The sequence below is a fragment of the Notamacropus eugenii genome, chromosome 3, assembly GCF_028372415.1.
Source record: "Notamacropus eugenii isolate mMacEug1 chromosome 3, mMacEug1.pri_v2, whole genome shotgun sequence".
Taxonomy (NCBI): Eukaryota; Metazoa; Chordata; class Mammalia; order Diprotodontia; family Macropodidae; genus Notamacropus; species Notamacropus eugenii.
Window position 1 is genome coordinate 1,056,207 of NC_092874.1, and position 23,684 is coordinate 1,079,890.

Consider the following 23,684-nt stretch of genomic DNA (forward strand, 5'->3'; position numbering starts at 1 on the left):
TCTGCTTCCTGGAAGGATCTCCATGATGAACTTAGAGCCTCCTCCTTCCCCCAACTCTGCCCCCTCTCCTCTCCTTCCCTTCTCTGTTGGGCCCTGAGCCATGTGAGTTGCAGGAGTTGCCTATGGCTGCAGATATATGGAAAAGGATCGAAAGAGCTGTTTAGGGACCCCTTGGAGGCCCAAAAGGATGTGGTAGGATTCAGTTAGAATTCCACAGGGAGCACCCACTTACTCAGTTGGTATTTCAAAGGCAATGTTTCTCCTTTCATTGCCACCACTCAATGACCTGTCACCACCACCTTTCCCGGGCCTGGCCACCAAGCCAAAATGGGAGCAGAGGGAGAGTAGGTTCTGAGGCTGCTCTGGGCAGCCCACCACCCACTGGCCCACTCTGGGCCACATCAATAGGACAAAAGGAGGGGGAGAGGGCAGTTCTGCTCTGTTGTTCAGGCCTGAACATAGCCTAGGGCACAGGGAAGCTCAGCATTGTCACCCAAGAGGGGCAGCCAGGGGGTACCTACCACAGGGTACAGCACTGGGCTTGGAGTCAAAAAGACTTGAGTTCAAATTCGACCTCAGAAACTTATGAGCTGCATGACCCTGGGTAAGACACTGCACCTCTGCCTGCCTTCCATTTCCTGCCCACTTTGCAATGTCATTGTGAAAATCAAATGAGGTCATATTTGTAACTTACTTAGCAAAGTGCTTGGCACACAGTAGGTGCTTAATAAATGCTCATTAAGGTCACACATACACCTTCTGAGGGCCAGACTAATAGAAGGGGTTTGACTCTGGATGGCGAAGCTGGCTTTGCAGAGAAGTGAGGGCCTGGAGACATCTGTCACAGCAGCGCAGCATCTGATGCCAGCCATTGATGCCTGTATGAAGAACAGGTGGAGGGAAGCATTCATGGACCATGATCACCAGTGGAAATGTACACAGACCACTAGGGAATCCTCCTGAACCCAAAGATACCCGTCACCTTGTTCAACCTCTCCACATCTGTTCTCCAGAACAAAAAGTCAGGAGATCAACAAAAACCCTGTGCTCCCCTAAGACAGAGGCCTGGCCTCCCACCTGGGTGCCAGGTGCACCCGCAATGATGCGCACACCTGCACATGGTGGGGAGACCTTCCCTCCAGCCTCAGCCTTCCTCTCGTGCCTGAGGATAGTCATCACCAGATCGTGTACAAGGTCCCCCTCATTAACCTCCATGGTCCTTCCATGAGAGGACATACCTCCAAAGTGATTTGCATTGATCAGGGCCTTCTCTTGCTTCTAGAGGATTAATTCAAATGCCCAGGCCATGCTCATGTGGAGTAAAAGACAGGCGTGCTCTGCCCACCCAGGATGAGGGATGAGGGGAACCCATGGCTCCTTGGTCTAAGTGGGATGGGATGGTTTTCTGTATGTCCCTCAGGCAGCTCCCTGCATGTGGCAGGCAAGTCACTGACATCTCTGAAGCCTGGCCTCCTCATCTGCAAAAGGAGAACATGGAAGCCTCCTTCCAGCTGGGAATCTGCAGCTCTGAACGCAGGAGGAAAGGATGCTAGTAATGCTTTTGGACTTGTCCAATTTGGTCCTCACAACTGCTCTGGTAGCGGTCAAGTACCGGTGTTCTTAGCATCCCAGGTGGGGAGATGCAGAAACGGGCTCAGAGATGAAGGGATCTGCCACTATAACTGCAGAAAGTGACAGATAGCCTGCCTTCTTTCATTTCTTTGGGCTTTAAGTTAGGGCCCCTAACCTCGAAAAAAACCTTCCCTTTATCAACAAGCATCCATTAAACACCTGCTGTGTGCCAGACACCAAGCTCAGTGCTGGGAATACAAGAGGAAGAGAGCAAGCCCCAAGACACAGCCCACTATTCTTCTGGGGAGGCCCACCAAGTCTGGAGAAACAGGATGGCAACAGTGGTCAGGGGAACCAGGAGCACTGACGGGGCAGCCTAGAAAAGCTAGGTCTCTGGTGGCATGGGACCAGCCTGTCACAGATAGACAGAGTATCATGCACAGGAAATGGAAAGTGGCTGAGAAGGAAACAAATAATGATCTTTGCCAAGTTAACCCAAACAGGGTCACAAAGAGTAGGACGTGACCAAAATGGCTGGACAACAGTGGCCGGGTGCTCAGGGCTTTATAAAGATCCATTTGATCCTCACAACAACCTGGGAGATTAGATGCTATTGTTATCCCCGTTTTGCAGATAGGGAAACTGAGGCAGAAGTGAAATGACTTGCCTAGGGTCCCATAGCTATTAAGTGAGGTTGGATTTGAACTCATCCTCCCAATTCCAGACCCTACTCTCTATGCACTGTGGCGCCCCTAGCTGCCAGGGGGCCAGGTAAGGAAGGAATTTGAACATGGAGCAAATGCCTTAGAGTAGGGAGGGTCTGTGTTCAGTGCGACCAAAAAGAAGGGGATCACAGTAATCCCAGAGAGAGGGGATGATCCCCGGACTAGGGACTGGCCAGGGGAGCGAGGACGATGCCAGAGCCCTGAAGAAGGGAGGCCTGGCTGCTTGGGCTGAGAAAGCCTTGAGGTTGTGAGTGTGAACCTGGAAGGACCGACCTTCTCTGAGAAGAGCCAAAGGCTGCTGAGTACACAGGCTGGGCCAGAGAGAAGGCGGCCTCCTTCACACCATTCCCTTTGGCCTCCGGCAAGCATGGAGGCTGCCCGAACTCCCAGCTGGCGGAGGAAGAACGAAGTTGGGTGCCTTTGGATGCTGAGGCTGAGATGGCCTTACATGCAGAGCCCCCAAGTCTCTGCCCATGGACTGGGGAGGCCATCAGAGGGAAACACAGGTATTTCGGGGACTGGTTCTTATTAGGCAGGGGCGGGCAGTTAGAAGCCTCTCTCCTCCCTACCTCCTGAAAGCATTAGCTTCAGTGACTGTTTACACAAGGCGGTGCTCGCTGTTTCTTTGGAGGATACTGTTCCCAGCGGCCTCCTTGGGGCAGGAGCTGGGAAGAGGGGTAGGGAAGACAGCAGAAATAGGTCACTAGGGGCCCCCGGCCAGTGCCCAAGAAGGGGCCGTGCCACATTCAAGGCAGGGGAGCCTAGGCCTGCCTTGAGCTTGTCATCATCCTTGTCCTGTCATCTCTGATGTGTGAGAAAGGTTTCCGTCCAGTGGTAGCATCTGCCCATGGCCAGACATCCGGGTGGGAGCAAAAGCTTCCTGAACCTGCCAGACGTTCACAAGGGCGTGGCATGGAGTCAGTCGCTAGTCAGGAGGCTAGCCGGGGCTGTCCAGTAAGCACCTCCTGTCCCCTTCACGGCGGGAGTCCCTGCTCTTTGAGGAGTATTTGTGGGGATTGTTAGCCTGGCCCCACCCGTGCGGTCATGAGGTTCCCTGTGGACTGAATCACTGCCTGCCTCCATTCAAGGGCGGAGGCTTCACAAACAGAGAGTGCACGCAGCACATTGTAGTCACCTCCAGGAGCCAAGCCCTCCAAAGTTAGAGAAGCCCCTTTGAGCCGGGAGTCCTTCGTTAGCCTTAAGACTGGAACTGCTCTGTGCTTGGCCGGGGGTACAAAGCCAAGCAGTAGAAAGGTCCCTGCCCTAGAGGAACTGGGACAGTCAGAAGCATGGCCAGGTGGGGAATGAGATAGAGTCAGCCTAGACCAGTCTAAAATGGAGGCCATGGGAGAAAGGGGCTTGCATGGTAGAAGGATGATCCGGGTCCAAGACGTCACAGGCTCTGAAACTTGAGGGAGCGGGACTAATCAGAGGCCACGGCAGTTGGGTGGGCTGTGAGAGGAGGGGACAGCGTGGAGACAGAAATGACATCCTGGAGGGTGGAGGGAGAGGGATGAGGCCAAGCTTGGAATCTGAGTGACTGTAAGAATGGAAAAACTTTCAACAGTAATGGGCAACGGGGGAAGAGTGGAGGGTTTGGGGAGAAAGAATTCTGTTTGCACAGAAAGGTGGTGGAGTAGATAGAGCGCCAGGTCTGGCCTGGAAGATCTGACAGCCTCAGGCAGAAAGAAACTAACTGTGTGACCCTGGGCAAGTCCCTTCACTGTTTGCCTCAGTTTCCTCATTTAGAAAATGGGTTGGAAGAGGAAATGGCAAATGATGACAGAACCTTTGCCAACAGAGGCCTACATGGGTTCCCAGGCGGACACGACTGAACCATGACAATGTGGGACTGGAGCTGAGGAAAGACACAGGGCTGGAGGAAGATGGAGGAGCCGTGGCGCAGGGACACACTTAAACAGAACTGAGTGGATGAGATCCTGACAGAGAAGGGTTAAGGGCCTTGATACGAAAGGAGGGGCCCTCACAGCAGAGAAGCTCTACTGGCTGCTGGCACTGACCCTGCACCTTATACAGTAAAAGAAAGCTGTTCAGAATCGTACCAGCCACTGGTGTCTGAGTCAGGCTGCAATCCCCGACTCGACTCTCTGACCCACGAGCCCCAGACGCTCCCCCTCGTTTCAAGGCTGATGGACAAATCAGAACTGTGGGAGGAGGGCTTGTCACGAAGTGGAGATGTGCATGTGTGCGCCTGAGAGAGTGTGCATGTGAGCGTTAGTGTGCATGTGAGCATGTGTATTTGAGTGTATGTACATGTGCATGTGAGAATGCGTATGCATTGCATGTGAGTGTGTATATGTGAGCATGTGTGTATGGGTGGGTGTGCATGTGCACACATGCATAAGCATATGTATGTGCATGTGAGTGTGTGTACATGTTTGTATGTGTGTGCATGTATATGAGTGTCAGTATGTGTGTACTCATGTGAGAGTGTGCATGTGAGCATGGGTGTATATGTGAGCATGTGTGATCGTGTATGTCTATGTGCGTGTGTGTCAAAGACAGAATGCAGTGCCACGTCAAACCTCCTTGGGCAGAGCTCAGTACAAGGCAGAGAGTCCAGGAGCCTGGGCAGGGAGCCCCTAAGAATAAGAGAAGAGCAGGGACAGTGACAAAAGTGGGCTTGTGACTGCCACCCTTGAAGACAGGAGCCTGTCACTAGAAACTGCATGTCAGAGGAGAAGTCATTCCCCAAAGGATGAGCCATCAACGGATGAGCACAAGCCATTCTCCAAAGCATCATGAGTTGCCATGGGTCATAGGAAAGACTGCTCCAAATCCCTAACAAAAGAAATACAACCAAAAGCCTGGCACCCCACGGTATTGTGTCCAGAGGAGACTGCCAAGATGAAGAAGAGCCTGGTGTCTGAATCACGTGCAGATCAACTGGAGGAACGGGGTGTGTTTCTCCCAGAGAAACTTGGGGGAGCCATGGGAGCTGCCTTCAACTATTCTAAGGGAAGGGAGGACCCTTAATCTAATGTGCTCTGGAGGTCAGAACCAGGAGCAGGGAGGGAAGCTGCCAAGCAGCGCCTTAGGCTGGAGGTCAGGACAATATGCTTCTCAGCGAGCACCATGCCAGAGAGGATGAGCCACCCTCTTCAGAGGGCCAGGCACAGGCTGGAAGAGCAGCCCTTGGGCTTGGGGCAGAGGACTCAGGGAAGCCCAGGTTGAATTACGCCTCCACGGTCCGGGGTTTCTTGGAGACTGGGAAGCACTAAACTGACTGCTCCTTATAAGAATGGAGGCCTGGGGAGCTGGATTCTCCGGACATTCGTATTCACTGCTGGTTGGTCACCGCACCTGCCCCTTTCTATTGACAGTCCTTAGTGCGATGTTCAGTTAATTTCCAATTATGTTTAATTCCTCTCTGGCACCATCTATAAACGATCCATTAGTGGGTGAGCTGTCAGCCTTCAGTTGATGCTACAATTAAGACACAGGTAAGCAGGGTGGCTGTAATTATTTTGACAGGGAAGTGATGGGAGTTTGCCCAAATGACACAGACTTACGAGGACAACATGTCAGCTGCTCAGGAAGAATTGGGAGACAGCTTTACAACGCAAACCTGTCCATTCCGATGCCTCAGCTCCTTGGGCTGCCTGCCAAAACCAGCCTGTAATTCTACCTGGGAACAGAAAAACTCTGGCCCGGGAGGCAATATCAGAGAGAGGGAAGAAGAGTGCTGGACTGGGACACAAAGACCTTGGATTTAATGCATGCCAACTGAGGCAGGGCCCTCCCTTCCCTGTCCTCAGTTTTCTCTTCTGAAAAACTGAGGGAGGTCAGTTGGATGGTCTGGTCATGGAAGCCAGTGAAGGGCATGTCTCCAGGAGGGAGCAGAAGGATAGCTGCCCCCATGGCTTGGGCAGGAGGATGCTCCAGGCTCCCAGGATGGGAACCCTGTTCCTACTTTTCCTGATGGGCCCATCAATTGAGCCTTTGCTCTCGCCCCTCCCTTACTGGCCTGTCTCTGAAATGGTGATAGAGAGAATGAGAGGGGTGTAAGCTGGTGTGGCGGGGCTGGGCCAGCCTGGCTTGGTCATCCTACCAGCAGGTCCAAGAAGAGTGGGGCTTAGCGGGAGAGTGCATTCCCTTTGCTGGGTATTGTTTCGTGGTGCCAGTGATGTCTGATTCTCTGTGACCCCATTTGGTGTTTTCTTGGCAAAGATACTGGAGGGGTTTGCCATTTCCTTCTCCAGCTCATTTTAGAGATGAGGAAACAGGCACACAGGGGGACATGACTTGCCCGGGGTCACCCAGCTAGTGAGTGTCTAAGGCTGCATTTGAACTCAGGTCTTCCTGACTCCAGGCTGGCACTCTGTACACTATGGCGCCCCCTAGCGCCCCATTTATCAAGTAGAACTATTTAGACCCCTCTTAACAAGAAGTTGGTTAAACTAAAAGGAGCTTTATGACTCCCTACTCATAAGGCTAGTGCCCCAAAGCAGGGTCCACATTCTTGGCACATTCAGGGGCTTACCTGGCCACTTTCTCTATTCATTACAGTCCTCCCATAGGAACTGGTCATTGATAAGGCTTGTGTGGAATTGAGGGGATGTGGTATACAGGTGTCGGGGTGGAGGTTGGGGGCTCAACTTGATGCCACAGATCTTTAGCCAGAAGGTCTCATGATCAGGGTGCTGGAGACTCAAGGTTGGAGAACCTGTCCCTGCCGAGATCAGCTTTTGCTCTGTGTGATGGGGTTAGGTAGGACCAGAGGGGTCTGTACCCACTGGATTTGCTGGGGGGAAGGTGGATGGAGGAGGCAGCCATGCTCCAGCACAGGTGGGGGTCACCTGGGACCTGGAGAAGGGATGCCCACTGCCCCCTTCTCTGCAGGCCTTGCCAGCTGGCCAGGCACAAAGCAGCTGAGTGGGTTGCCCTAGGGGTCCCTCACTTCTCTCAAGTGCAGCCACCCCAGGCTTCCCAGACCGGTGCCCAAGTAAGAGGGGCTGGCTCCTCTCCCATGGTCTCTTTAAGGAAAAGAGGAGGGATACAATCTTTCCTGGTCCTCCTGGTGTGTACTCAGCCCTGCCCACCAGGCGCACCCCTATCCATGTTCAAGTCCTTCGCTTGCTAGGGCGAGCTCCCCCCTCAAGACTTCCCTTGGCTAGCCCTTCATAGTCTCAGAAGGCCCATGGCTCTGACCACCTAGGACCCTGGGATGCCAGGATGGCTCCCCTTAGCTGACTGTTCCTCCAAAGGAAGGGCTGCTTTGGAGCACTTTGGGATCTGCCTTCTGATGAGGGCTCCCAGGCAGGGCATGGGTTGGGAACAGAGACTTCCTAACCCCTAAGGACACAGTTGGGAGCCGCCATGTTGATCAGACTGGGCAGAGCTTCAAGGACCATGGGATCAGCGGCCTCCTCCTCCAGGGCTCCAGAGGTCCTATTACGGTCTCTCTTTCAGGGTGTCCTAAGCAGAGCAGTAGGGACCATGAGCTCAGGCTGCTGGGCTGGGAGCCTGTCACTGGCTCCAAGTAGAAGCCTGTCATGTTGGTGGTGGCAGGGGGGAGGGGGGAGGAGGTTGGGAAAGTAGAGAGGTGGGGTTCACTCAGAGCTGGAGGGGCTTGGTAAATCACTGCCTCTGGTCATTGACTCAGATTTATCACACAAGGATTCTGTGGTCTTGGAGAAAGGCCAAGGACAGCAGTTATGCAGGCGGGAGGGAGGGGGTGGATCAGGTTACCCCTTCTTCCAGGGGAGTGTGGTCCCACCAGGGCAGGATGGAGTTCATTAGCAGACTCGGGAGCCGCTCCCAGAATCAAGGCTTAACCCTTTAGCAACAGCCTAAAGAGGGTCTTCCTCCGTGACCAAGCAAGCCTGCTCATCTGTGGGTGGCTCTGGAGAAGGAGTAAATGCTTTGCAGGGCTCTGGGGGCTGGGCTTCTGGACCCAGTGCCTGCCAACCATGACTGGGTGCTTAGTAGATGTTTGCTGACTGACTGACTGACTGGCCTCCAACATTCACAAAGGTGGGGCCAGCCAGGTTTTGGCCATGGCTCCTCTCTGCCTTTCTCTTTAGGGAAAGAGGGAGAAGCAGACTGTCTTTTGGTTCTACATGTTGGAGTTGTTCAGCCCTACTCCCAGGGGCACCCATGGCCCAGTTCATGGGTTGGAGCTTTCTTCTGGCATTGCTGTCTTGGCGAGTGAGGTGGGGGGGGGTGATTTGATGTCAGGCTGCCTTGTCTGTCTGTCCCTTTGAGGTTCATCTCCATGTTCTAGAGGCAAAGGAGTCCGGGATCTGGCCCTAAAGGCCTGGCCTCCTCTTTGGGGGCTTAGATGTCCCTGCTGATTGCCCTTCATACACGTGCTCTCCCACTTTGCTTCAGTCCACTGAAAAGCATTTACTGAGTACCCCCTATTTGCCAGGCAGTGGGGGGGGGGGGGCTTTGGGGCACAAATACAAAGCAAATCAATCCTCCTACATTTGAAAAAGAAAACAACACAGAGAGCAGCTGCGGAGGGGGCTGGGAAAGGCTATCTGGCCTCAGAAAGCTCAACGATGAAGGGAGAATGGGTGAGGAGAGAGTGTTGCTCTCCCAGGGGCACAGTCTGCTCAAAGGTGTGGAGGAAGGAGATACAGGTGGAAACCCAAGCTGACCCATTTGACAGGACCAAGGAGTCACGAAACAGAGTGTCCCAAGCCTAGTCCGGCGGACCACCTGATGCGGGGCAGAGTGGTAAGGCCATGGAGAACCCTTGGAGATTCCCAAGGAAAGTGTTGTCATGGTCACATGGAAGCTTGAGGAACATCACCTGGGGCCACAGGGAAAAAACACAGAAGAGGAGAGATTTGAGGCAAGGAGTGGGGTCTAAATGAAGCTGTGTTTGTGCAGGTTGAGAGAAAAGGGCAGAGAGGAACCAGGTCTGCAGTTTGCCAGTCTGCATGACTGCAAAGGTAAGAAGAGATGGGGGCTCCAGTAGAATGACCACCCCAAGAACCATAGCGTTCAGTCAAATCTGAGCACATTAGGGGTAGGGCTAAGATCGTGATTTCTGTGTTGTGCTCATGGCATTTGAGATCTGGCTGGGACATCCCGGTAGAGATGTCCAAAAGGCAGCTCAGAGGGATATGGAGCAGGAATCACAGTGTAGGAAGACAAGTGACGGGGAGGGCCCCCAGAATTTCCCAGGAGAAAATGGCCTTGGACATCTACCCACCAATCTACAAGACAGCTGACCAAGATTAAAGATCAAAGGAGAGAGAAATAGGAGCAACAGCATCTTCAGTATGGACTATAGACCATCTGAACAGAAGCATGAAATGGATGATTGTAGAAAACAAATCCCAAGCCTGCCCCAGAGGCACACTGTATCTGGAAAGGGAGATGTGTCCAGGAGAGACTCGTGTTCTTTCCCAGTTTGGAGGAGGTAGAAGAGAGGAGAAGGGCATTACTGGAGCTGGGATTTCATTGACCAGGGAACTCTAGGTAAGGAAACTCCTCTCATCAGAAGGTGGTGACATGGCTACTGTTTAGAATCTTAGAAATCTTCCAGGGGCACAGGGAAGTCCAGTGACTCAGTCAGGGTTACAACCTGGGATAAAGGGGGTGAGGAGAAGGTAGCACTTGGACCTGTAGTTGAGGGAAACCGGGAATGTAAGGGGCAGACATGAGGAAGCACAGAGGAGCCAGTGTACCAAAACACCCAGGCAGAAGATGGAGCGATTTGTACTGGGAAGGTGTGTGGCCCAGTTGAGGTGGAATGAAATGCGCATGAGAGGGTGACAACGTGTGACTGGGCAGATGACTAATCTGGCTGTGACTGGAGCCAGCTGGGAAGTCCTGGGGGTTTGTGTTTTATCCTAGAGGCCTAAAGGAGCTCCTGGGCATGGGCTGATAGTCAGATCTGACCTGGAAAATTGTTAGTTTGGCAGCTATAGGGAGAATAGAGACCAAATGAGAGGCCTGAGTTTGAGCCAGGACAGTGCTAAGCAACTGGAGAGGAGAAACTGGGAAAGTAGAGTCAATAGGACCTTTTCAAATGATTGGATCTGGGGCAAGGTGGCCCCAAAGAGCTGAGGATGTGCAGAAACTGGGACACTGAGAGGATGCAGGCTTGGGGCAATGAAGGTGCCAGTGATCGGGATTTGGTGCATTGTCCCTAATACTTTTACCTATGATTTGGACAGAGGAAGAGGTAGCGTACCACAAGGTAGGGATCTATAGGAATCAATGTAAAGTGCTGCATTTGGGTACAAAAAATAAGCTTCACAGAGATAAGATGGGGGAAGCAGAGTTAGACAGCAGCTGTTCTGAAAAAGATCTGGAGGTCTGAATGGACTGCCAGGTCTATATGAGTCAACAGTGAACTGTAGCAATCAAACCATAGGATGCCCTTATGTGCCATGGAGCCAGGCATACCTGAGTCCCACTCTACCATCTGCCCTGGCCACACTATGACCAGAGTATACATCAAGGAAAAGGGTTCCAAGTGGCCCAGGCTGCTTCAGGAGGCACGGGGATTCCTTATTCAAGGCCTTCCTTTGGGCAGAGGTCAGATGACCACTTGGTGTGTATGAAATGGTGGGGTTACTTTTTTCAGATATGACTTTGAGGTCTCCTCCCAATGAAGTCAGAATCCTTCAGATTCAGGAGAGCCCAGGGGCTGGGAGCATCTCCTGGTTCCTGAGGTGTACTGATCTCCAGCTGACCTCCTCAAGGTCCCCAGCAGGTCCAGCTGTGTCCTCCCTCCTGGAGCTCGATGCTGGGCCAGCACAGTTTTTCTTCTGAGCAGAAACCTGAAGCAGGGAGGGAGCTGGCTTTTCTAGATCTCCTCTTTGCCCCTCTGCAGGAATAACTTAGTACTTTTTCAATAAAAGCAGATTCCATTTGCGGCAGCATTTCAAGTGAGACGGTCGGTTTGCTGGTTGGAGCTGAGCAGCAGGCGTGTGGCTGAACTTCTCTGGCAGCCTTTCATGTGGCTACCTGAGAGACATTCTCCCCGAGCCCAGACAAACATTCTTGAAGACTCTGAACTGGAGACGCTCACAATTCCTCCCTCCCCTTTGGCTCTTAATCCTTCATGTTTTAACAAGCACCCAAGTTAATGCAGCCTCCACTCTTTCCTGCTAAGTTGGAAAGCCGTCTTTTCTCGTGAAAAAAGCCATGTGTGGCGCCCCCTGCCCCTCTCTCCATCCCCTCGTAAATCAAAGGCAGAAATGTCAACACATGTTATCGAACAGTGCACACTTCCCTTTTTTTAATTAAGTGGGATTTTGACATTCGGTTGGAAAGGGGTTGTTGGGAGTTGCTTTTAAAGTAGAAGGAGATCCAGAGTTGCCTCTTTTACTCTTTTCTCATCTTCATCCAAAAACAAAGTTGAATTTGGCCTTAGGTTCCAGCTTTGTCCCAGCTCAACACAAGCCCTGTGAGCCCCTGAATGAAACCACAAGGTCTAGCCAAGCCAGGAGTCTTTTCTGGAAAATTCATTACCGGGCATTTTGGTGATCTGGACTGTGCTCTCCAGTGACATTTTCCCCTTTGGGACATGTGTGTGGAAAGGGCACCAGACTTGAAGTCAAGTAGACAAGCTGTGTGACCCATTCAATATGGTACCAGGGCCTGTCAGTTTCACTTCTACAGCATCTCTCTCCATCGTGCCCCCACCTCTCCTCTGACCCTGCCCCCACGCTGGTGAAGACTCATCACCTCCCATCTGGACTATTGCAATAACTGCTGGGGGGTGCTGCCTGCTTCAAGTGTTCCCCTACACCAGTCCATCCTTCATTCATCCACTAAAGTGATTCTTCTAAAATGCAGGTCTGATCGTGTCCCCCCCCCCAACCCCCACTCAGCAAACTCCAGAGGCTCCCTCTGGCCTCCAGAGTCATACCCTAAGTCTCCTCCCTTTCCAGTCTCTTTACACCTCACTCCCCTCATCCTCTTTGATCCTCCTGACCCAGCCTCAGGCTGATTCATCTCTGGGCATCTCCCTATTGGGCAAGCTCTCCCTCTTCTGCTCCACCACTGAGCTCCCTGACATCCTTCAAGCCCCCACTATAATCCCATCTCCTACAGAAGCCTTCCCTTGCTCCTCTGAGTTCCCATACCTTGCCTCTGCTGTTCCTTATTTATCCTTGTACACATGTCTCCCCATTAGATGGTGAGCTCCCTGAGGGCAGGGCCTACCTTCTGCCTCTGTGGATCCACTGCCCTTAGTCTGGTGCCCGTCACATCTTATTTGTTCTCCTATCCTCGAGTTTTCCTCCCACTCTAAACAATCCTCCACACAGCTTCCAAAGCGATTTTCCTTCAGGACAGAGCAGTCAACAAGTAATTTATTAAGTGCCTACTGTATATGACCCTGGGAGATACAAATGCCTTTCCTCAAGAAGCTTCCATGCTTTTTAAAGAATTTTTAAATTTTTAAATCTTAACATTTTTCTAATTGCATGTAAAAATAATTTAAGCATTCATTTTTTAAAAAAAAATTTGAGTTCCAAATTCTTTCCCTCCCTCCTCTTCCCCTCCTTGACACAGCAAGTAATTAGGTACAGATTATACATGTGCAGTCATGCAGAATATATTTCCATATTAGCCATGTTGTGAAAGATAACACCAACCAAAAAAAAAAAGAAAAAGAAAGTCGAAACAGTGTGCTTCTACTATTTTCATTCTCTTCTTTTTTTTCTTCTTCTTGAGCAAAATAACTAATATGGAAATGTTTTACCTGATGGCACATGTAGGGAGAGAGGGAGGAAGGGATAGAACTTGGAAGAATGTTAAAAATTGTCTTTACACATAATTGGGGGGAAATAATTTTTTAAAAACAGTAACTTGGATCTGCATTCAGACCTATAACTCTTTCTCTGGAGGTGGATAGCCCTTTTCACCAAGTCCTTCGGAAGTGTTTTGGGTCATTGCATTACTGAGAATAGCTATAAGTCATTCACAGTTCTTCGTGGAACGATGTTGCTGATACTGTGTACGGTGTTTTCCTGGTTCTGCTCACTTCACTTTGCATCAGTTCATGGAAGTCTTCCCGGGTTTTTCAGACACCATCCTGCTCGTGTTCCATCACCATTCCCCCATGGGCAGGAATCCCCTCGTTTTCCAGTTCTTGGCCACCACAACAAGAGCAGCTGTAAATATCTTTGCGTGTGTGGGCCCTTTTCCCTTTTTGATGGTCTCTTTGGGATACAGACCTAGCAGTGGCATTGCTGTTTTTGCACAGTTTTATAACCCTTTGGGCATAGTTCCAAATTGCTCTCTAGATTGATTGGGTTAGTTCGCTACTCCACCAACAATACATCGGTGTCCCAGTTTTCCCACATCCCTTCAACATTGGTCATTTCTCTTTTCCATCATATCAACCCATCTGACAGATGTGAGGGGTTCTCATTCTAATGAGATCTGACCACATTACTCTCCTACTTAATAGACTTTGGTGGCTCCCTATTGCCTCTGGGATGAATTCTAACCCTTGGCCCGACTTTTATCACTGTCTGCTTGGCCTCATTAGACGTGATTCTACTGTCTCTCAGGCTTTCTCTGGGTTTCCACAATGCAGCCCTCCCTGCCTTGCAGAGACCACCCCCCATGCCTGTAGTTCCACCTCACAGACCCCTTCTCTCCCTTCCAGACCCACATGAAGACAACACAGCCAGCCATCCATCTCTCCCTGAGGGTTCTTTTGCACATCCCTGGCTCATTTTCAGATCATAGCAGAATGTTCTATGCAAATTTGAAAGATAATTCTCCTAACACACCCAGAGAAATCACTAGCCAGTCTGTGTTGTGGGATAAGAGAGAGGGTCAAGAGAGACGTGAGAGCAGAAAAAATTGGCTTCTTGCTTCTCCTTCCCCGGAAGGTGACAGGGAGATGCCCAGTGTGGCATCACCTATGATGTTGTCATCACCTATGACTAGGAGCAAGTTGCTGGCAATAGCCTTTTTCCAAAGCCCCGATGAAATGTCTCTGTACTGGCTGGAAGGTAAAGGTGCCTATCCCATCACCATCAGGTGCTACCTTTGGCTGCCAAAGTGCCAGCTTTGTTCAGGGGGACAATCTCTCCCCAGGGCTGAGATCCCATGGCTCCTTGCCTGGCCCTAACCAACCCCACAGAGTGCCTGTGATCCACACCAACCAGGGCCCCAGCACCAGAGCTAGATGTGGGCATCAGGGCTGGCTTCCAAGCCCAGTGGCCTCTGCGGTTCCAGGATGTGCCTTCTCTCAGCTGGCCTGGAGTAACTGAGAAATTAAAGCCAGCTTTACCAGCCACTTGAAGGCAGTTAGGGACTGGCTTGGATTGCACACAGAGTGTGCAGAGAGTGAGGAAAGACCCTGACAGCCAGGCCTCCACCCCTCCTGGCTCTGTGGGATGAACCTCCTCCAGTTGGGGGTAAAAGAAGCCAGCTGACTCTTCCTGAAATAGATGAGGAGGGTGGGGAGTCACTTGGTGGGTTAGCTCTGGGCTGACAGAAGTGGGTGGGGATGCATGTGGCCAAGGCTCAGATAACACACAGGCAGCCTCAGTTTCCCCAAAGTTGGATAAGCTAGGGAAGAGCAGCCATTCTGTAGAAGGATCAGTTGAAAGAACTGAAGACTGAGGCAGAGAGTAGCCGGGCTCAAGTCTATAAAGAGGCCACATCATGTGAGGAGGAAGAGGGGTCAGATCAGTCCTTTAGGACCCCAAAGGGAAGAACCAGGAGCGGGGTGAGGAGGGGAGCCATTAAGGCTGGAGGGCCAGCTTCATGGCCACTCAGCTGTCCCAGAGTGGAGGGGTTTCTCTGCTTCCTGGAGGGCTCTGGGAAGAGGGAGCTCTCAGGATGCCCATATGATACTGGCTTCCTTCTCGGACTTCACCGAGAAGGGCTGAAGCTTTGGCTTACCTTCTTAGCTCCTGGTCATAAGAGGTCTACTGGGTGGGGACAGGCCTCAGTGACGTCCTCTGCTTCCAAGGCTTGTTCCCAGGGGAATGGAGGCTCCCTCAGGGAAGGGGCAATTGCATCCTTGTTTCTATAGTGCCAACTCCCAATAGTCCCTTTCGTGCACATAGTAGGTGCTCAATAAAGGCTAAAGAGGAGAGGACTGCGGCGGTCCCATCAGACTCTGATGGGAAGTCTCAGGGTTTGTGAGAAGCCCCATCTCTTCAGAAAGAATGTGCTCAGGCTCTCAGCTGCCCTGGGACGTGGCGTGATTCCCCAAGCATCCCTCTGAGCAGCTAGACCTGAGCTGGGAATCCAGCTGGGTGACTCTGGGTGTCTCCTCTTCAGTTTCCTCATCTGTAAAATGGGGCCAATAACACTCGTGACAGCTGGCTCACACAGGGCTCTCCAGTTTGCAAAGCTCCTTTCAGATATGAGCTCATTTAACGTATCCAGGAGGGAGACCCCCAAGGACCCAATGAGTTCATCTTTCTAGAGCCTTTTGCAAACTTCAGGACACCCTCTAAATGCTGGCTGCCACATAACGATCACGGTTACCATTCCTGGGCTCTTGGCACCTGGACCCCATCCTCTCTCTGCTCTCTTTTCCACAGTCCTCAGTGATGTCTGTCTGCTTGGCACGCTTCCATCCCAACCTGGTGGTGGGCGGCACCTACTCAGGCCAGATAGTCCTCTGGGATAACCGCAGTCACCGCGGGACGCCAGTGCAGAGGACACCTTTGTCTGCAGCTGCGCACACGGTGGGTGAGGCTGCTTGGCTGGGTGCCTTCTGGGAGGCAGCAGGTCACAGGGAGCCAAGGGGCGGAAATAGTGTGCATCTCCACGGGCCAGGGCAGATGGAAGGTGGGACAATATGACCCCATGGACATCAGGGAAGGGGTGTAGGAGAGATAGGCCCAGGGGCCAGAGGAACCTAGAATCAATGGGTGTGGGGCAAGTTTCATCTAGAGATCTGTGTCCTCCTGGAGACCCTCGGGAAAAAGATGACCCAGAGTCCGAGGGGGCTCCTGTTGCAGCCTGGCACTGTTCTGCAGCCTACAGGGGAAACCTGGGCTCCCTCCTGCTGGAATGGGAGGGGAAGGTTCGACCCATAGTCTGCAGTGACAACATAATCCCTGGGGTTAGAAGTCAACATCTCCAAACCATTTCCCGTAATTTAGCTGGAGTCTCAGGCTGTTGCTAATCGGACAAGGGCTCAAACATTTACTGGGGAGAATGACAGGTGTGTGTCGCAATTAGGGGGGAGGGGGCTGTCTGCTCTCTTGACATTCAGGATAAGTGATGCTCTCTCCCGGTAATGCCCGAATGATGCCCCGGAATACAAGCGCACCATTGTTCCCAGTTTCCTGCACAGGGCTGCCCGATTTGTTTCATCTGTGGGGCTGACTCTTCCTGGGCTGTCCTGGGAATGCAACGGCTTCCAGGGGGCCTGATTGCATCAAGTCAGGGAACAGGGGAGTTTGCCCACATCAGCATGATGGGCAATGAGAAATGACAAATCCCAAGTCAAAAATAATGATACCTGACGGGGGCCTTCGATCCCAGGCAGGGAAAGGAGGCTCAGGCAATCTGGGGAAATTGGTCTCCCCCATTTTATTCCCAACCACTTAGAAACCATAGTGTCTTGGCTTTCCTGGATACATTGGCCTGAGACAGGGAGGTGACCTACCCATCCAGGCAAGGATGGATGACCCCTTGTAGGGGAGAGGGAGGAAAGAGGACTTCTTGGCAGTGTGGCCCAGCGAGGGCATTCAGGGGGCTCTCCTCTTCCCCCTTACTGTGGAGGAGGGACTCCCCTGGGTCAAAAGGCACCAGCTGTGAATGGACAGCTTAGGCTCCACATCAGGAAACAGTTCCTTACAAGGAGAGCTGTTCAGGTATGCTAGGGGCTACCTCAAGAGGTGGTGAGTTCCCTGTCCAGGTAGGTCATCAAAGAGAGGTTGAGTGACTTTGTCCTAGGGCTAGAGGTGGAAGGGACCCCAGTGCCCCCACTGTACAGAGGAGGAATCTGAGGTCACACTGGCAGTAAATCCCCACTCTCTGATACTGGGGTCGATGCCCTCTCCTCCAGTTCAGGCTCCCTCAGACCAGACCACTTTTCCAAGGTGTTTTAGCAGGAATCTTTCTGTCTGGCACTGTTTGGGTGAGAGGTGGCTGGGACATCTTCAGGCTGTAAGTCTGTAAGTTCCTTCAATGCCCACGTACCCTGCATTGGTCTGTTTAGGAGCTGACCTCCAGAAGTTTCAAATGTTTCTGTGAATCACAAATGTCCACCCTTTAAGAGCAGGCAGGGATCACTGGAGGCTTAGGAATCTCAGAACCTGCCCCCTGGAAAGCCTTCCCCCCTTCTGGGAGGTCTCCAAGCAGAGGTGGGACAAGCACTTGTCATAGATAGGTAGAAGGGATTCTCTTGAGGTGTGGCTTGGACTGGATGTCTCCTGAAGTCCCTTCCCTCACTCTGATGCTAGGATCCTGGAGCACATTTAGGGTTAGGATTAGCACTGTTTTAACTTATGGCTCTAACAAGGTGGTCAGCTTAACTCTTGTTGGGTCTTTCCGGACTTTGCTGAAGGACCATTAGTGAGGACAGTGCCTTGTTAGATTTCTGTGCCCTGCTGCAGTGCCCAAATCACCTGGTTCCAAAGAGTCAGGCTCGTGCCCTCCCTAGGGAACCATCTACCATCCCATGCCCCTGGTGGAACCAGATGAGGAGCATCCTCCTTAGGCCTCTCACCTTCTGTCTACACCCACAGCACCCCGTCTACTGTGTCAATGTGGTGGGCACCCAGAATGCTCATAACCTCATCACTGTCTCCACCGATGGCAAGCTGTGCTCCTGGAGCCTGGACATGCTGTCTACACCTCAGGTGAGTGTGCTGAGTCTGGGTGACCCTGGGGCAGGAAGACAGATAGACAGCCCAGTATGCACATCTGCCTGACAGGAAGCTCACCCCAATCATCTCCTGGAGACCCCAAATCACCTTCCTTCCCCCCAGCAGTGTATTGATGGTCGCTAATGCATCAATGATAATGGTGAATGGTAATAGAATGTAAATGGTCATTAATCTAGCAATGTAATTTATTAGTCCTCTTGGAGAGAGGATGAAATAAGGGTCCCCTTACTTGTTAGGGCAGTCCAGCCTCACAGATGATCACTGTGACTTTGCCCTCTCCAGTCCCTCCCAGCACCTGAGAACACACACACACACACACACACACACACACACACACACACACACACATACACACACACACAAGCTTGGGCAGCAGATGGTTGCACACAACAGGACAGAGCCTCTTGTGGCAGAACTGGTAAGTACACTTTCCACGTGTTGTGGTTGATGGTCTGACTGACTAGCCAGGTGGCTTCTCTGGGTCTCAGTTTCCCCCTCTGTAAAAAGAGGGCACTGGGTCTGTGAAACATGAGGTTCCCTTAGCAGAAAAAGGGGGTATGGCTGAGAAGAGAGTTCCAGGGTGAGTCTATGGTTTTCTTTAACTTGAGGGAGTGAAGGGTGGTGAGCAGGACAGGGTGGGTGCCTGCTTGGCCATTAGATGGCCTCGAGGATGAGGCCTGACCTGAGCCCCTCCTGCCTGTTACAACCTTCAATGAGACTTGTCTCCCCAGCACCTTTCCCCACCTCAGTTCCTTTAGAGGTCTCGTCTCCCTGGCCATCCTCGGGGGAGCCACGACGTGGGCTCACTTGTACCCAGGCTCTCGATGCTATTCTCATGGAACAATATTCCAGGATACCCTGAGGCCTCTGGCATGCGGTAGCAAGGGAGCCAGAGCCAGTGGTGTCAAAGCAGAGTTCCAGGCTACAATAAGCTTTCTAGGCTAGACTATGTGGGCCTCCTGGCAGTGAGACCTGGGTGCTGCTCAGGGTGAGAAGACAAATGACCCTCCAGGGGCATGGACAATAGGAGATTTGGTGATTCTCTCTTTTTTCAGGAGAGCATGGAGCTGGTGTACAACAAATCGAAACCTGTGGCTGTGACGGGCATGGCGTTCCCAACAGGAGACGTAAACAACTTCGTGGTAGGCAGCGAGGAGGGGACGGTCTACACAGCCTGCCGTCATGGAAGGTAACTTTCTACTTGTTGTTCATTTCCAATAATTTAGTGTTCCAAGGCAGGGCAAGCTGCTGGCACTTGGGCTCTAGAAGGTCTTTCTGAAGCATTTCAGAAAAGGAAAATGGAGTCCAATTGAAGCTGGGTTAGGGAGTCACTTGGCTCTCAAGATTCTCCTTGGACTGGCAAACAAAGGCCAATATGACATTATGTTTCATGCACTGGTTTTGACCAGGTAAGTCCCAGGTGTGTGAAGATGTCTGGGAAGGTAGGTGAGGAAGACTGAAGGGGTCTAGCACCGTGGACCCCTGCTCTGTGTGCTAGCACTGTGCTAACTGAACACTTTATAAATAGGATCTCACTTGATCTTCACAACCTTGGCAGATGGGTGTTATTATCATCCCCATGTTCCTGAGAGGAAACTGAGGCAGGCTGAGGAGAAGGGACTTGCCCAGAGTCCCACAGAGAATCAGGGCTTCCTGACTTCAAACCGTTAACTCTCTGCACTGGCTCCCAGTCTACCGAATCAGGTGGGATTTGCCCCATTGTCATCTTAGAGAAATCTGGACCGAGTCTGCACAAATGTCCCACAAAAGTGCTGCTGGGCCGACCCCTTGGCTTTGCCCCAAGGCTCATGAAAGCTGAGCCAGTCACTGGGACCCAGAATGGCCATGAATGGACCCCAGAATGGTTTTCTCCAGTCTCAAGCTAATCTGGGCTTTGAACAAAGAAGGTTCTCTCAAAGAATGCATACTCTTGTTTATTTTTCCAGAACATTTACTAAATCTGTGGTGGAAGTGAGGAAAACAGAGTGAAAAAATGAGGGAGGGAGGGAGTGGAGGAGTGGGGTGTGGAGGGAGTGAAGAGGGGCTCCAGTCAGGCCCTGGTCTAACTCATCCCAGCTCCTGCCTCCCCCACAGGCAGCCTTCTCAGCCCTGGTGAATATGGGAATGCTGGAGGAGGGATTCCAGTTTGTCCTTCTTTCCATGTGAGCCCTTTTGGAGGCCCTTGGCACAGCTCCTTCTCACCTACATTGGGGAAGGTGCAAATCCCCCTCCATAAATTAAATGAGCTCCTGATCCTGTTTCCTATAAATCTTTTAAGGCCTGGGAGGAGGAAGGCTTGTTTCTCCAGGGGTCACTCCTGAGATCAATTCCTCATGTTCATTAAACCGAACAGAAGTGAGAGTCAGCTGAGCCTCAGTTCTCGGGTTCTGGCACCACCCAGGTGTGACCTCCATGCTGACCTGGATACCTGCTGGCAGCCCAGGAGCCCTCCTCAGAATAGTGACGTAGGAAGGGAATGTTCCCCTGCCTGGCAGATCTGCCATGTTCAGGGCCATCCACACACCAGCTTCTGAAATATCTTATTCCTGGCACCATTTTGAGACTCCTTTTAATTACACATGATTGCAGGGACACTCTGGCATCAGAGGAGATGGCTGGAATCAGTGCCAGAGTGCCTGGAGCTCTTTCAATAGGTGGCATTTCATTAGCCCCTGGCCAGCTTCCAAATGAACTCATTCTCTTTAAGAGGAAAAGACTGCTGTTTTTCTATTCTTCCGCCCTCCCTCCCTTCCTCCCTTTCTTCCTTCTTTTCTTCCTTCCTTTTTTCTCCCCTCCATGCTCCAGGCCCCTTCATGAAACAGTACTACTCCCTCCCTATGCCATTCTCTGTGTAGGCTTCATCCCTAGATTTTTACCCAGCATGGAGAAGAGGAAGAAGGTGTTTTGACCTCCAGGGCAGGAGTCAGCTTTGAGGGAGAGATGCAAGGGAAATCTTGGTTTTAAAGACATCTGCTGAGCTTGTGTCCTGTGGTCTTCCTGCAGCAAGGCTGGCATTGGGGAGGTCTTTGAGGGACACCAAGGACCAGTGACAGGAATCAACTGCCACATGGCTGTGGGTCCCATCGATTTTTCCCACCTCTTTGTCACCTCGTCATTCGACTGGACAGTCAAGCTGTGGAGCACCAAGGTAAGAATTCTCTGATTGAAACTGTGACATGCTGCCGAGGTAAGCTGGGAATGTTGAAGCTCTCTCTGCTCTACCTGCTAGCGTCTCAGACACGTGGGAGGCCCATCACAAATCCCTGTGAGTCCACAGGGGCTTTTCCCAGGACAAGACACATTCCATGACTCTTAATTGCCAAGTATACCCTTCACAGTGTGTTAGTCAGTGCACAAATATTTATTAAGCCCCTACTAAGCGCCAGGCCTTGAGCTAAGCCTTGGAGATAGAAAGAAAGGCAGAAGTGAACCCTCCAGAGGAGGAGCTCAGACTAAGGGAAAGAATGTGTAAAGTTCTCCAGACAAACACTCTCTAGACAGGATAAATGGGGGCGGGGGGAGCAATAGATGGAGAGGAGACACTAGAACTAAGCAGGACTGGGAAGGCTTCCTGGAAAAGGTGCCAGGGAGGACCTCCAGGTCTGGGGAGGGCCAAAGAGCTAGCGGAGGGCAGGGCACTGGGTCCAGGAGGACATGGAGAAGAGTGAGATGTAAGAAGCCAGGAAAGGGAGGAGGGGGCAGGTCATGAAGGGCTTCTTGAGCAGGGAGGGACATGGTCAATCCTGTGTTTTAGGAAAATCACTTTAGTGGCTGAAGGAGGATGGATTGGAGTGGGGAGAGACCTGAAGCAGGCAGACCCCCTCAGCAGCTACTTCAACAGGCCAGGAGTGAGGGCCTGTACAAGGTGGGGGACCATGTCAGAGGACAGAAGGGGCCATATTCAGGAGGTACTACAAAGGTGATGTCACCACGTCATAGTACCATTTTGGATCTGGGGAGTGGAGTGAGAGTGAGGAGTGCAGGCTGACTTCTAGGTTTCAAGCCTGGAGGATGTTATGGTGGTAATCTCAACAGGAATGAAGAAGTTCAGAACTGGGGAAAGTTTGGGAGGAAAAAGAATAAGTTCTATTCTGGCCATGTTGAGCCTCAGATGTCTATGGGACATCTTGTTCAAGATGTCCAACAATAGAGAGGTTGAGGCTGGGTAAATAGAATGGAGAAGCATCAGTAGAGAAATGGTGATTGAATCCATGTGAGTTGATAAGATCACTGAGTGAAACAGGGAAAAGAGGAGAGGCCCCAGCACTGAGCCCTTGGGTCCACTCACCTTGAGTGAAGGTCCTGCAAGCTGACCTCTCAGCTAGGTAGGAGAGCCAGGAGAGATGGCATCCCAAAAGTCTAGGGGGAGGAGATGATCAAAGAGAATCAATGAGAGGTATCCTAAAGTGGGAGGGGATGCCTAGGGACTGAAAAGGAAAGAAACAAACCTACTATGTGCCAGGAACCCTGCCAAGCACTTAATGAATATTATCTCATTGATCCTCCCAACAACTTCTCGCTGGAGTCCCTTGGACAGAGATCAGAGACATCCCCTTTATTAGGGATGTCAACATGGGAAGTCTTGTTCGGTTGTGGGTTAGACCAGACCACGGGTTTCCAACCTCTTTCAGCTCTGAGACCCCACTGGGTTTCTCTGAGGCTGCCCATATTCCCTGCTCAGTACAAAAGGAAATCTATCTAGCGCTGACCAGACATGTAAATAGGAAATAAAATAGATAAGCAGATATCAGTAGGACGTTATAGCTCTTTACCAATATTGTCGGGGCCCTTGAGAATCCTCTTGCAGCCCTCGGGCATCTGGATGAGGATGGGAACCCCTGGCCTTGATGGTCACTGAAGTGCTCCCTGCTGTGACTGCCTGCTGGCCCTCTCCACCCCCCATTAGTGCTCCCTCATTCCCAGCAGTGAAGTAGCATGAAGGAGCACAGAGACTGTGGTCTGCCCTTTGATCAAGAAGCTGCTGCCCTGTTTGGGGACACAAGAGTGCCCGTGTGGCCATGCCTGCCTGTGCCAATTCCAATGAACAGAACTCTGCTCTGGCTTCTGTTTTCAGTGTATTCCAGTCGTTGCTCTCTAAGGAGAATTTTCACACCTCAAGGGAAAGGTCACACCTTCTGCCCTGAAAAACAGTATGTGCTTAATAAATGCACGCTAGTCCCCCCACACACTTCACCAGGCCACCATGGACAGAGCCTCAGTGGCTGTCTTGTTCTTCGATGCTACTACGGGGGACGCACTAGCTCTTGGCTTGCTCCGTCGGTCCTCCTTCCTGATCCCATCATTCCAATAACTCCTCAGGTCTTACTCATTATTATCGACCTCAGGGTGTCCGGTGTCTTGAACCCTGTGTCCCACCCTGTGGTGGTACCGCAGTCAGACCCAGCCTAAACCAAAGCCAGCACCTCCCTTAACTTGCTCCCGCTCTGATTCCCGACTCCCGCTCAGTGACGAACTCGTGAGACTGGGCGGAGACTGAGAGACTTCAATTCCAATTTCACAGAGAAGGAAACTGAGTCCAGACAAAGGAAGTGGCCTGCCTGGGGCGAGGCAGAGCCGG

General features: G+C 51.7%; 1 protein-coding gene across 1 annotated transcript in view; it reads left to right on the forward strand.

Moving 5' to 3' along the window:
- The window catches only part of DYNC1I1 (dynein cytoplasmic 1 intermediate chain 1), a 171,561-nt gene that overhangs the window by 109,353 nt on the left and 38,524 nt on the right, over positions 1-23,684 (forward strand). Inside the window, exons 11-14 of the mRNA XM_072650748.1 lie at positions 15,806-15,952; positions 17,966-18,079; positions 19,162-19,295; positions 21,110-21,254. Coding sequence (XP_072506849.1) covers positions 15,806-15,952; positions 17,966-18,079; positions 19,162-19,295; positions 21,110-21,254 — 540 coding nt within the window. The remainder of the gene's footprint in view (positions 1-15,805; positions 15,953-17,965; positions 18,080-19,161; positions 19,296-21,109; positions 21,255-23,684) is intronic.